A 14,785-nucleotide genomic window follows, 5' to 3' on the forward strand; every position below is an offset into this window, starting at 1 on the left:
CAGGCCAATAGAAATATCTGATGAGGAATATTTCAAATTAAAAATAGGTGTAGACATTATTATTGTAAAATTATGGTAGTTTCTGAAAATTTTACTAATGTTTCTAATTAAATTCTTTCCAATTAATTAAGTAGGCAAGTCTATTTCAAAATAACAATGCTTATGTACAATTCCATGCATTTTTAAGTTTTAATGTTGCTAAGTAAATCCGCAAATTCTATTTAACACACATTCTAGTTAATGTCACATTAAGTGTCATTCACTATCGTCGGGAATTTTCTATATTTTGGAAAATTTTCACTGTACTTTTGTATGTTTTAAGTGATTTCACTGTTTACACTAAAAAATAAGCAGCAAAATTTCATCAATTTGTAAGCGCAAAATTACTATCTAAATCTTTATTTCACTATGCGAAAATCCCTTAATTTTCTAGGTACGAATTACAAAGACATAAATACATATTTTTAAGATTTCTTTCAATCAAATTTAATTATTAAGTGGGGTAAAATAAAATAAAAATAATATTTGATATAAGTATTAAACCCTTTACAAAATCAAAAAATAAATTAACCACACTTCCCGAAAAAGATTTCTCTTGAAAAGGACAATTTCTCAAGAAGAGAAAAAATTGCGTCTGTGATTATTTTAAAAATCCATATTGCATATTTTTTAACTTTATCTATCACTTAAGTACATGAAAATTTTACCCATCTACTTATATTTGAGTACTTACTTATGTAAACAATTCTTTTGGTCGTTTTGTTGCGGATATTTGGCTAACATACTTTTATTACAGAAATAATAGAATTCAGATAATTAGTAAGTAAATTTCAAACAGTTTTTGAATCTTATGATTAAATCATTTAAGGACGCAAATTTCATGGTTCCTGTTAAAATAAATGCAAAATTTATGTTAGAAACATCAGCGAAGAATCAGCGGACTTGCGTTGGTTGGTAACTTACCGTCGCATTAAAGTCACCAAGATATAAATCCTGATACTACCGATACCAATAAACTATGGATAAAGTTAAGATTAATATGTTTGCTGGGATGTCATTTATGTGACAGAAAAAAAACTGGCGTCGCAACTACGAACAAGATAATGTGAAATTCAAAATGCCGAAATAGAAACGTCGCTAAATATAAAAACAACACCTTTTGTCTAAAATAAAGTATCTACTTATGTACTTTAACTTTCAAACAACAACAAAAAATTTGGCGCATGTTATATCGGGCTGCAACGTTCTTTTTTTATGTTTGCGTAGTGAAGTTTCCAAAAATCCTCGCCCAAAACATAACCGCAAAAATACCGCGCGTACAACCCGATCGTAGTTTTTCGAATCGTAAATAAACATAACCACCACCGAAAACATTTGCCAGTCTGGGACGTCGTTTAACGGACAGGTGTTAAGTGAGTAGTAAAAAAAAATTATTCTTCAAGTTACCGTGTAAACATTTTGTTAATTCAATTGTCACTGCAATATAATAAGTCACACTAGATATTACACACACATTGTCGTATACGACGGCGCGATGTACGATCAACACGTGAGTTGCCAAACCCAAGACGTGCCTTCGTAGCTGGAGTACCGATACTACGGAGGATGCACGTCAACTAACGTTCCATAGCGCCCTTCCTCTTATTCCGAGGCAGACCCCTTCTATCTAGTGGATAGATATGATACAGTATAGGTACTATGTTGCATTGTGTGCGATATTATAAATTAATAATAAAGATAGCTCCATTTTAAATGGTCTTTGTCTTTAGGCGGATCGCGCTTCGCCTGTACCGGAGCTTTCCTCGCGTTTTTTAACCGACTTAAATATACCCGAGCTAAAGCAAACACCGCATTCGGCAAACGTTTAAATGTTTGCTAGATTTATTTATATAACATTCTGAACTGGCCGAAATTAAATTTGCCATTATAGGTACCTAAGCGCAATGCGCCTTAAAATTTCTAACTCAAGGTTCTGTTCTGGGCCCGATACTGTTTATTTTATACACCAAGGAAATGGATACCCGAAATGTCTCTTTCTATGTATGCCGATGATTGATTTGTTATTATTTCAGCCAAATCTGACGCAGAACGTAAACGCAATAGGGTGCTAGATATCTTAAGTAACTGGTAGGTACGCTTTTAACAAACAACACTGTAATGTAGAGAAAACTTTGTAATTCATTGAATTTAAAAATTGGAGAGCACTTGGTAAGTAATAATGTTATTAAATTTTTAGGGATTACATTGAGAACAACTGAATATTAAATTAAGTTCCGTTAACTATTCAACCTAATGTAAAATCTATTTCAACTAAAGAACAACTAAGTACTTATGGTACAGGGTATACAGGGTGATTCACAACTTGGGAATATATGCGTCATGACAAAAAAGGAGTCAATATCGTAAAAAAAATTTTTGTAAAATCCTTAATTTCCGAGAAAAAAATTATAGAAGTTGTAGTATTTTCATTACCTTTACATCACTGGGCTACTGTATTCTCTAGCGGGATCCGAATGGGCCCAGACGATTCCGAATACTGAAATCCGATGTCAGTATTAACGTTTTTGCGATAGTGTTGACATTAGTTTTTCAAGTGTCCAATATGGCTTATGTGTATAGCAACTCGGAGTTGATGGACGTCGTTTTTAATTTATGGTGAAACAAGACAACATGTGTCAGCTCGTAGAGACAGAGTGGGACGGGTCCAAATGTTTTTACACGTCGGTGGTAATACTCGGTATAAAGAGATTATTATTATTATGATTATTATGATATTATTATGAGTATGAGTATGATTTGGATTTAGATTTGGATTTGGATTTTGATTTTGATTTGGATTTAGATTTTGATTTGGATTTAGATTTGGATTTAGATTTGGATTTTGATTTGGATTTTGATTTGGATTTTGATTTGGATTTAGATTTGGATTTTGATTAGGATTTTGATTTGGATTTTGATTTGGATTTTTGATTTGGATTTTGATTTGGATTTTGATTTGGATTTAGATTTGGATTTTGATTAGGATTTTGATTTGGATTTTGATTTGGATTTTGATTTGGATATGGATTAAACTTTTCACTGTATCAATGTGGTAAGTTAGTAAAAGAAGTACCTATTCTATTTGTGAGAAATATTTCCGCTAATCGAGTACTGGCACCACGATTTATATGTCATTCAAATATTCTCTCCAAGTTATATTCTTAAAATAAGTATACCTATTCAATCATTTGACCAAAACTATTAAATTTTGTATAAAACATACGATAGGTAAATTAATTACAATATATTAGAATACAACACATTTTTCTGTTGCATCTGTGCATATTACAAAATTAAGAATATAATTCTGCCGACCGTAAGTATATCAAATGTTTATTAAAATGCTGCCTATTTTTATAATAAGAAATTGTATTTGTGGGTAGAAATTTAAATAAATAAATAATTTACTTGAAAGAATGAAATATTTTCTATTATAGAAATAACAGATGAATAATATGCAACATTAAAGTCTTTCCAAAAAGTTTTATAACAATCTATTTGGACAAACTCTCAGTCGAACTCGAGAGACTCTCCAGTTTTTTTTATGCTACTGTTAAGTAACTCTTGTAGGAACAAAACTAACTTTTGACTGGAAAGATTAACATTGCAAGTGAATATAAAAAAATTAAACGAATTGATATAATAACATGCTTTTGACTTTAGTGTTTAATTAACTTAAAATTGGTTTAGTTTTGTTATAATTATCTGAATTTTAAACAATTTAAATGTATTTTGAAAACAACGATCTAATACAATCTCGAATACAATATTCCATTCCATTCACAAATACCTAATCCTAATTATTGACTGATTATGATTCAAAGGACGTTATTTAAAAAAATACAAATATAGTCAATCCCACTTTTAAATAACTACGATGTTTATTTTTTTTTCCACTTAAAACATATTGATCCAATAAAGGCGGTTTTCCACTAAACGGACAAAACAAAAACAAAACAAAACTTGTGTCGAATAAAACAGAACTGTAACTTTTCGCAAACTTTTTGAAGACTGGCGTGTTTTGCGACAGTTGGAGTTTTGTTTTTCGGGTCCAGCTCGAAAGCGGTCACATCAAAAGGTTTCGACGTGTTTTGAAACTAAAGTCTGTTTAGTGGAATCGGTCGTGTTGTGTTTTCTATTTAAGTGATCCAACCCAATATCTATGTTGGCATTTTCTTCATCCCAAAAACAATATTTTAATCATTAATGAATTATAGCTATTAAAAAATATATATGGGTACGGTTAAAGTGTTTACTTGGCTAGGATACAAACTAACAAGTAAACACTTTAACCGTACATATACCACGAACTCCATCGATGAATATCTGGGAAACCGCTCGAAGGATTTTTTTGAAATTGTGATGGCGTTATACGGACTGTGGAGCCTGCTAAGCTAAAATATTTTCAAGGTCATCGTATTTCCGGTTATACCGGAAGTTGATACTAACTTTCTTATTTTAAATGGAACCCCCTGTATATTATTGCAAAAGAAATAGGGGTTTCCATTTAAAAATTTCGAGTTTTCCACATATTCGATAATTTTTTTTGATCACCCTGTATAAAAACTGGAAAATATTCATGTCAAATTCGATAAAGTAGGTCTTTCTCTACAAAATGGCCAATTTGCACAAAAAAATAAACCGGGAAAACTAAATTTTGCTGACAGTCTGCATCTGTCAATTTTTGTTTAAAAATCGAAATATCTCGGAAACGGTCAATCCTAAGTATGGAGTGTGTTATATGTTTTCAACTTAAAAATGGATAATGTTTCCAAAAATGCAATAATATACAGGGGGTTCCATTTAAAATAAGAAAGTTAGTATCGACTTCCGGTGTAACCGGAAGTACGATGACCTTGAAAATATTTTAACCTGGTGGGCCCCACGGTCCGTATCGCACCATCACAATTTCAAAAAAATCCTTACAGCGGTTTCCCAGATATCCATCGAAGGAGTTCGAGGTGGGACACTCTGTAGACACACTTTTTTTCCAAGGACAGTATAAACCAGCCATAACTAAGAATAAAAAAATCTTCTCTAAACATGTTGGCTGGTTATTGGAAAAATGTGTTCAGACTTCCTTGCGACAACCAGTGGAAAAGAACTGAAAACAAAAATAAAACTCGAACAAAAAGTAGCCCGCTTGATGGAAACAAGAGTTTTGGGTTTGTTTCAGTTTTGTTTTTGTTTTGTTCTAGAAAACACAAACAGGACATAAACTCAACTGTCCGTTCAGTGGAAAACCGCCATAACATAGATTCTGATAATTTAGTTAGTTACAAGCGACAAAATCGTACGATTCAAGCTATTTTTGTAACTGCTATTAAAAAAATGTGAAAACCCAGGGGGAAACCATTGATTAAAATTTGTACACAAAAATACTCACTTTCATAATTAATTACCAAGTATTACTCAAATAAGAGAGAGGTGGAGATGACGCATGCGCGCAACGTATATGTGGCGTACATAATTGTTTAACGGTCTTAAATATTATGCAGCATTGCTCGAGCTTATGCCTTAAATTGCCCCTATATGTTTGTTCAGTTTTTCGACTTAACATAATTTAAATTAAGTTTTTGCCTCGGCTTTTCCTCAGTTTATTGCTCTCTGCATGAGTTTTGTTTTTCACTAAAAAAACTGTTCTAGGAAAAAATGCGGTTCAACTTATGAGTTACATAACAGTGGTTAAAATTAACACGGACCAGCTTACATTATAAAAAAGTTCTAATTGTTTTTAATACCTAAGCAACTTATTTTGTAACGCTAGATTCTATCAAAATTTACGGAAATTAAATAAATTCGAGTAGTTAAAATATACATAAGTATATAAATATCGGACTCTTGAACGCAAAGTTTGTAGGTATAACATTACAGAAAAAAATTAAGTACTTATATATTATTCTCGGTATAGTGTGAAACATATTAAGTAAAAGAAAGTAGCGAGGAAAGTACCTTCCATTTTTAATTCGATTATAAAGTGCTGTTAACTTATTGAATTCGAGCCAATAAAAACATTATTACAGAGCCGACTTTTAATAGATTTCGTAAAAAAAAAAATATTTTTCCGTAGTAATTGTGTATATTTTATAGATTATTTTCTAAATGCTTACTGGATGACCAAGTACCTAACCTATACATTTCTTTTAAATAAATAGGGACATTCAATTTGTTGTTTATTTTAAATGCCTAAAGATGTTTGTAGTTATTTTTTTTTTTCTCAAAAAGTGAAGTTTTCACGTATCATAAACAAATTCTAGAAAACGTTGAAAAATGTACAATTTAAAAATGAAAAAATATATACCTAAGTCGAGAATAACGGTTTCGGAGAACTAAAAATAGCAAATTAAGTATGATTTTAAGATCATTTTCTTTTAAAATTTAACAAATAGAATGATTTGAAATGTGTTTACAAATTCAAATTATTTTCTAATTGTAAGATACTAAAACACACATAATGTAATTACAAAAAATTACGAAATTTAACACTTCATAAATTCATCATACATATCACGTAAAAATAAAACTTACCACTAATCCACAGCCAACGCGTCCAACTCCCTCGAAGAATTCCTACCATTTCCCGCACATTCACTCGCGAAACGCGAAATTGGTGAGTCTACAATTGATTTCTCAGAAGATTCAACCCACCCGGGATCTACATTTGATATCTCAGTAGTCTCGAACCTAGGTCTTCTCTTCCAAGAAAGCAATTAGGGCCTTATTTGTCCAGGAATATATCGATAACGTGAATTACCGAATATTACTAGAGGTGCTCGTCCCTGGTTCAACTCACCAACCAACGGATAACAACGAATAGTCACTAAGTTGACCACGGCGATCAACATGACTCCGATTAGTCATTTATAGTCACTGTCACTAACACTTTCATCACTAAACCATTGTGGATGTCCCATTAGGCTGCATTTACGGAACACTGAAATAAAAATATTATATTAGACTACAGAAAACAATTATTTTCTTTAGCATTTCCTAGTAGCTTAACTCTTATAAAAAAATAGCAACATGATCTTTGGAATGTTTTTTTTAATGTCAACACAAAATTAAGAATAGCTTTTACAAATTACCTTTAAACTGTACCTGTACAAGTTCATTACTAATTATGGCCATTGATTTAAAAGTACATTCAGTCAAGTATAAGTAGAACGAAGATTTATGTTAAAAAATACACTTTTATCAAGTTTCTAGTAGTTATATAAGAATTCTTAAAAATATAAGTACCTAATTATGGCACATCATTAATTTGATAAAGAAATATAAGTATTTAGATATGCAGCGTATTAAGATAAATCTTGGTAATTGAAAAAGTAACGCTTGTATTTATGATACATTCTTTGTAGATTGCTGCAACAAGTCGAATTCTAACTAAGTTCATTATTGGAAGACATATTCTACTTTGTGAAATCGATTTGAAAATTGATATTATAGTTCTTGGTTTCGAAGTCCATCAAATCGTTGATGAAACATACACTTCAGTAATAAAAATTAAAAATAAAAAAGTGAGGTTTGGTTTAACATCATAGCATTACGAATTCCAAATTATATTTATTAGCAACTCAATACTAAAATTTAATATCACAGTAAATATTTTCTCGGTGTTTTTTAAATATATTGCAATAGGAGAGGCGATATTGTGATGTACGTACCTTTTTGTAACAGGTTATGACAGCTGACGATTACATTTAGACGCCGCGCCGTCTTTGTTTTGTTAAAACCCAAACATTTTTAATCTCGAAATCACCGAATTCTCGGAATCCAAGGGAGCCAGCTTCTGTTGTTACTTTTTCTGTAAAAGGTACACGTCTAACTTTTGTTTCTGTATAATAATTATGTTGTTATTTAATGTTTCAACATTTCTGAACGTAAAAATAATATAAATTTCCACTTTACGATACATATTTTTACACAAGCGAAGCACAACACCACCACATTATAAAAAACTTCAACAGACTACCACCAGTAGCCAATGAGCAACGAGCCTTCAGGTAGCATGTTGACAAACAATGTTAGAACCGAATCGGTCATAATCGGCACTCTCCGCATTACCAATTGAAAAAGAGAGTCTGGCAAAAGACAATCCAGGAAGGGTAACACATAGAGATACTAGGTACCAATGAATAAAAATAATACTAATTATTAATATAATTTGTATATTTAATAAATACAGACTGTTTAAAAAGGTATAGAACATAAAAATTAAGAGGATTTTTTCCTTTGAACGATGAGCCTATCATCTTCTGTTTTTGTAATCAAATATTATACATGTATTATTATATTTTCTAAAAAACAATATAATGCATTTGAAATTTTCAAATTTTGTACGTAAATATTCTTGAGGGTGATAAATTCATTAGTGTTATTAGTTTTTGACCATCTGTTAGAGGTTGCTATATACGACCTTACCCAGTGACATTGTGGGATTTATCTTTTTTTAAGTAGTTACATGTCGCACATTTCAAAAGAATTTTTGACACTGCATACTTTTCGCTTATTTCTTTCACGGTGTTATACTTGCACATTTAACACGATCCGTCTAACGAGAACTCAAAATTAAAAAAGTATTTCATGTAATTAACTTCAAGAATTACTATTTTTACATTTCATGGATGAGTGCTCGGTTTACTGGTGATGAATGTACTTCATTGGAACACACTTAGTATTTAATATGATTGATGCTGAGAATATATTAAAATTTCAGGCATAGTAAAAAACCATTCGTTGTCATCTGTCTTAAAATATGAAATGTAGTTGTCACATTTTTAAACTAAAGTTTATAAAATCACATAAGGTACATCTGCATGTCATTTAAATACCCACTACACAGTATTAAAATGAAGCAAGTAACATAACTAATTTAAAAACTAGCATACATAATCAGTTACCTACGTTTCATAAAATACATGCAGACATTGTCTGACAACCAAGGAGCATGTAGATACATTAACTTTTAAATAGTATGTAGAAATATATGTATCTAAATTTTTAAATTTCACCTCAAATACATGAATTTCAATACCTAACAAGTTTGTTTCAATTTTCAACTGCCTCGTTTAAAAATGTATGAATGTGTGAATATACAAGTGAATTTTAAATATTGATTTGTCCAGTTCATTATCATGAAGTACGTGAAAACATAATAAAATATTTTTGAATAGAGCTTAGTCTGTTACTTGTAAAATTAATATGATACATGGCCATAACTATATCTTGCATATTGTAGCACTCCAACATAATATAGCCATTAAACAAAGCTATAAATTTCGATGCTTAATAGAGTTCGAAGAGGAAAATTTATGTTGCTAATGCTAGGTACGTTAGGAATTTTTAATTGATAATCATAATGATTCAATTGATTATTATTTTTACTGGTTAAAACACTGTTAATTAAATAGTATTTTGTTGTAAAATACCTGTTAATCGTCAGTGAGGTGTTAAATTTATGGCTACTATAAAAACTGTAAACGAACAAACTGTGCCTAAGATAAAGATAGCTAAATAGTTGAGTGGGTTTTTAAGGCCATACGCATCTCATTAAAGCGACATAAAGCAGCTTTTATGACTATCCCTTTGCCACTTATTATTCCTTCTCTTGTAATACATTTCTGATAAAATTTAGTCTTCCTGCCTGCGTTATACTGGTTTCTTTACAAAGTATAGAATTTTTGCACATAAAATATGACTTCTCTGTTAATAATGTTGCTTCTTAAAAAAGTTCACTACATGGGATGTCTCAGGAGTACTTACCTGCTATTTATTTAATAATCATCTTTGATTTATGACAGTATCGTGATAACATCCTGTGTATTGTGTATAAAGCTAGAAGGAAATAGTTTGATCAAAAAAATAAATCGGTGATCGGGTTGGAATAGAACACACAGCAGTGTTAAAAGTGAAAAGGCAAAGCCTTTGTGATCTGTAGTTTGGGTGTGCTCCATTTAGGTCATACGGAGCAAGTAAAGTCCGCGGACAATGACCAAGCGCTGTAATAACAGGTTTGTTCTAGTGCGGGTGGATGCTGGCTATGGACCACGTTGAAATGCGGTTACACCGTCCAAGTTATTACGATCGACTCATCCACTTCTCTTTCTCTTCGCTTTGGCTTCACGTGCTCACTTAGAGGACTTTCTTACTTTCCACCAAAACTGGATCAACTATGTGATTGAATCTTCATGTCTTTACCTTTGACTCCTTCAATTTATAAAGTTAAGGCACGTGTTTTGAATAATAATGCGGTTAATACAGAAATAGATCATATTTCTACTTTTGCCATTGTCGATTGTATTTTCCCATGGTTCGCATTTGAAGGTAGAAAGTTCAGAACAATTTATTTTTTACCAAAGCAATTTATCACACCGTACCTATAAATTAATAACTAAACATAAAAATGTTTACCATTTTTTTCAAAACACATTACCCCAGTGTCCGCAGTGACGTAAATGATAAATAAATTTTACAAAACACAACAAACGCCGATTCAATAATTTTACACATAAATAAAAGTTTAATCCATCCACACTCATTGCTTATTGTTAATTGCAAAAAACTATATTATCATTATTAATTGTTTTCGTCTAATAAATTACATTTTAATTTATGTAATAAAGATATTATCGGTGTTTATGCTATGTGTAACCGATTAGTTAATATACAATGTATCCATATAATGGTATTTAATAAACTATACCTTATTGTTATTATAACATATCTTTTATAATGGAACAATAGAGTCTACTAGAAGTAGCTTCATAAAAAAGTTTTCCACTAATAGCGCGTTAAAAATTTTTAAAGCGTATTTCGCTGCACGTATATTAAAAATAAATTTATGAAAAATTTAGCTGCATTTAAAGGTGAAATATTACATGTACAAAGATGAAATTATAATCTATTAAAAATATTTCTTTTAATTTTAATTATTTTATGGTGAACTAATTTACAGATATTTAAGTCGACCTTATGACGTAGGTGTACATAGAAATCTAGTATTGTGATGTGCTGCAACCATTTATATACATATCTTCAATGGTAGTTGCCTAACTCCGGAACTTATTTAAGACGCAAACCAAAATGGGCAGATTTCAGAATTTGTCAAAATAAAACAGGAATACAGGAATAATAGGAGGTAGTTGCAAGTCAACATGGAGCTTGAAGTTACAAGAAAATAATAATAAATTATAAATAAGTCTCTGTTAAACATGAAATGTTTGTTTAATTCTTTTTATTGTAACTGTAATATCTCATAATATAAAATGTCTTCCAAAAGGTAAGTGAAAATACATGATATTTATATTTTGTTGTAAATATTCTTCTCTATCAATTTAACCAGGAAGATAACCTATTTTTATTCTTTTTAGTATTATTATTTTCGGTGCTTCTACTGTAATAATTATAATATAATTTAACGTGAATGTAGGCAGTCTATTTCTGGATGTGTAAATATTTATGTTCTTAAAACCAAAGTGACTGTTAATCAAAATACTGAAGTCAAATAATTGATAATTTTTAAAGAACTATCGCATTTTTTGCTTGTTGTTACTGACCAAATGTAAAATGTTTTCAATTTGTTGTTAGTATAACTATACTATTAAAACATTTTGGTGTAAATTGTTGTTTAGATTTTTATGAAATTAATAACTTCATAAATATTTTATTTTTTACAAATTTCAGTGAGTTAAAAAAGTTGTCAGAGGAAAGCTTGACACGACAGCCAGAAGAAGTTTTCGATATAATATGCAAACTTGGCGAAGGGTCATATGGAAGTGTCTATAAAGCACTTCACAAAGAATCTGGTCAAGTGTTGGCAATAAAACAAGTACCTGTAGATACAGATCTTCAAGAAATTATTAAAGAAATCTCTATAATGCAACAATGTGACAGTCCGTATGTTGTTAAATATTATGGCAGTTACTTCAAAAACACGGATCTGTGGATCGTTATGGAATATTGTGGTGCCGGATCTGTGTCTGATATTATGAGATTACGTAAAAAGACTTTGACTGAAGATGAAATTTCCACAATTTTATCTGACACTTTAAAAGGCTTGGAATATTTGCATTTGCGAAGGAAAATTCATAGGGACATTAAAGCTGGAAATATTTTATTAAATTCAGAAGGACATGCCAAATTAGCTGACTTTGGCGTAGCAGGACAACTGACGGACACCATGGCCAAACGAAATACTGTGATTGGTATGTTTATTACGTAGATACTTCTATTGTCCTTAGTAACTTTTAACTAGTATAATTATTAATGTTTAAAATATTCCCTAATTAATTAACAATATTGAAGTGAAATGGTTAAGAAAAGATTAGGTTTTTTTATTTCAAGTAAGCGCTTAAAGAAATCTCGTAGTAAATTATATGGTTCATCTACACCTAATATTTGTCAAGACGATGTTTTGTAGGTTTTCGTACTTTATGATGAATCTAATTGTAGGGACTCCGTTTTGGATGGCTCCAGAAGTTATACAGGAGATTGGTTATGACTGCGTAGCAGACATATGGAGTCTGGGAATAACTGCCTTAGAAATGGCTGAAGGAAAGCCACCCTACGGTGACATCCATCCTATGAGGGCCATTTTTATGATACCAACCAAACCTCCACCTTCCTTTAGGGAACCAGATAAGTGGAGTGCAGAATTTATAGACTTTGTTAGTGTCTGCCTTGTCAAAAATCCAGAGGAACGGGCTACTGCGACTGATCTTTTGAACCACGTATTTATAGGTAAAATATCTATATTAAACAAAAAGATTTTGAAATATATCGCCACTATTTGTATTGTAGGAAATGCCAAAGTCCCTAATATTTTGAACGGTATGATTCAAGAAGCTCACGAAATTAGAGAAAATCAGAGTTATAGAAATGTTAACTCCACTGCCAACGTGCCAGGGTTAAAACAAAATATAACGGAGGAATCGGTAAGTTTAAGGGAAAAATGAATTACAAAAATAATGCTTATTAAATTATTTTTAGGATGATGAAGTAGCAGTAGGAAACCAAACGATGGTCCAATGTACAGACGAAGGTACATTAGTACCTAATAAAGATGGTACTTTAGTACCCATGTCTCCTAGTGGTACACTAGTTGAACTAGAATCGGAATTAGGCACGATGGTTATAAATAGCGAAGTAGATGAACAGACAATGAAAAGTAAGTCATTGAACGCCTAAATAATTTTGTTTTATGTGCATATGTATATACTTGTAGGACATGACACAGGCTCAGCACAAGCAGGTAAAAAGTATAGACCAATGTTCTTAGAACATTTCGATAAAAAGGAAGCGGACACTAAGGTGGGTTGAATTAATGAAAAATGTTTATGTTTATCAGTTTCTGAATATAAATAATGTAAATATTTTTGTAACAGCAAGGAAATGGAGTTACAAGCCCCACTACAATAGATGGTACTGAAATGACGGTTGAAGAACAGCGTTATCAAAGCCGCTGTCAGCTACAAATGAATCAAGCACAGTCTCCACAACAAGCTCAACCTCAAGAACAGAAACCTCAGTTCCATAGGCCATTTTCAGATGGGGATTTTGAATTTGTGAGTAAAATATCGAGAAATTATCCTTGCTTGTTTCTTTCATCTTCATTAAATTTTAAGGTGCTATTATAGTTGTTTGCTTTCAGTTGAAATGTTTGAGTTACGAGGAATTACAGCAACGGATGAATACTCTAGATTCAGATATGGAGAGAGAGATAGACGAACTTAGAAGGAGGTATCAAATTAAGAGGCAACCCATTTTAGACGCGATGGATACAAAACGTAAAAGGTCACAGAACTTCTAACTTATCGGAAGTCGCAATTTTATGGTGCTCAAAAAGTTTCCATTTTATTTAAACTTGCCATTTTAATGATTTTATGTACAGTGTGTTTCAGCAGAATATGACAAACTGATAAATAAAAACAAAGTATTCGATCTCAATTGTTGTGTATTTTAAGGTTCGACGGTTAAAATGTTCAATTATTTATTTGTCCAATTGTTCTAGTCACTTAAGAGCTTATCAATCAAAATGAAAACGTATAACTACGCGAAAACGAAACATACTATTTTAGTGACTTTTATTATTAAGATATTTCCCGAGTAGAGACTGCAAGTTTGAATTTCTCGAATATTCAAGTACTTTGTCGTTATTTTCTGAAGTACTCTGTATAGTAATACTTTTTGGGCAAACTGAAAGGTGTATTGTAAAGTGTTCCTAATCTTTTCGTACTTAAATGGGTTGATAATTTTTAATTTCTTTCTAAGTATTCTAATTTCATTCATACAAAAAAGTCATATCTAACAGTTTAGAGATGATATTGTATTGTAAAGTGATAATCTTTTTTAATAATTACATAGTTTAAATATTGAAATTTATACGTTTCCTTTGATTTTAATATGAGCTTTTACCCATGTTATTTTGTACAGTCATTTCACTATAATTATAACTTCTAGATTTAACCTCTGTACGTTAAGTACGCTTGCTGTGCCTTTAGTAGACTAAGTAGTTGTAGAATTAAGTAGGAGTGTAATCAATATTTTTTGATGATCCCAAATAAAATTCTCAATTAACTTTATTTTTTTTATTCATTCATTCATGTTCACTTTAAAAATAAAATTGCTCGAGTTTTCAGCACCTCCCTTGTATTGTGCAAAAAGTTCATTTAGTCGATGTATATATCAGGAAATGGTAAAAATTCACTTATATTTTTTCTAGACCTTGCGACTACACGAAAATGAAAAA

The 14,785-nt window shown here is 31.0% G+C and overlaps 2 protein-coding genes across 2 annotated transcripts in view; one reads left to right on the forward strand and one right to left on the reverse strand.

Moving 5' to 3' along the window:
- The window catches only part of LOC108907339 (neuronal PAS domain-containing protein 4), a 53,825-nt gene extending 52,349 nt beyond the window's left edge, over positions 1-1,476 (reverse strand). Inside the window, exon 1 of the mRNA XM_023454855.1 lies at positions 1,447-1,476. Coding sequence (XP_023310623.1) covers positions 1,447-1,457 — 11 coding nt within the window. The 5' untranslated portion in view covers positions 1,458-1,476. The remainder of the gene's footprint in view (positions 1-1,446) is intronic.
- Positions 1,477-11,181: 9,705 nt separating this feature from the next.
- LOC108906768 (serine/threonine-protein kinase 3-like) lies at positions 11,182-14,614 on the forward strand. The gene is made up of 8 exons (XM_018710124.1): positions 11,182-11,317; positions 11,722-12,242; positions 12,490-12,777; positions 12,838-12,971; positions 13,027-13,204; positions 13,262-13,347; positions 13,422-13,601; positions 13,688-14,614. Exons 1-8 carry the CDS (start codon positions 11,304-11,306, stop codon positions 13,844-13,846), a joined length of 1,560 nt encoding a protein of 519 aa, XP_018565640.1. The 5' UTR covers positions 11,182-11,303; the 3' UTR covers positions 13,847-14,614.
- The last annotated feature ends 171 nt before the right edge of the window (positions 14,615-14,785 follow it).

Source organism: Anoplophora glabripennis, unplaced genomic scaffold (genome assembly GCF_000390285.2).
Source record: "Anoplophora glabripennis isolate ALB-LARVAE unplaced genomic scaffold, Agla_2.0 scaffold5, whole genome shotgun sequence".
NCBI lineage: Eukaryota > Metazoa > Arthropoda > Insecta > Coleoptera > Cerambycidae > Anoplophora > Anoplophora glabripennis.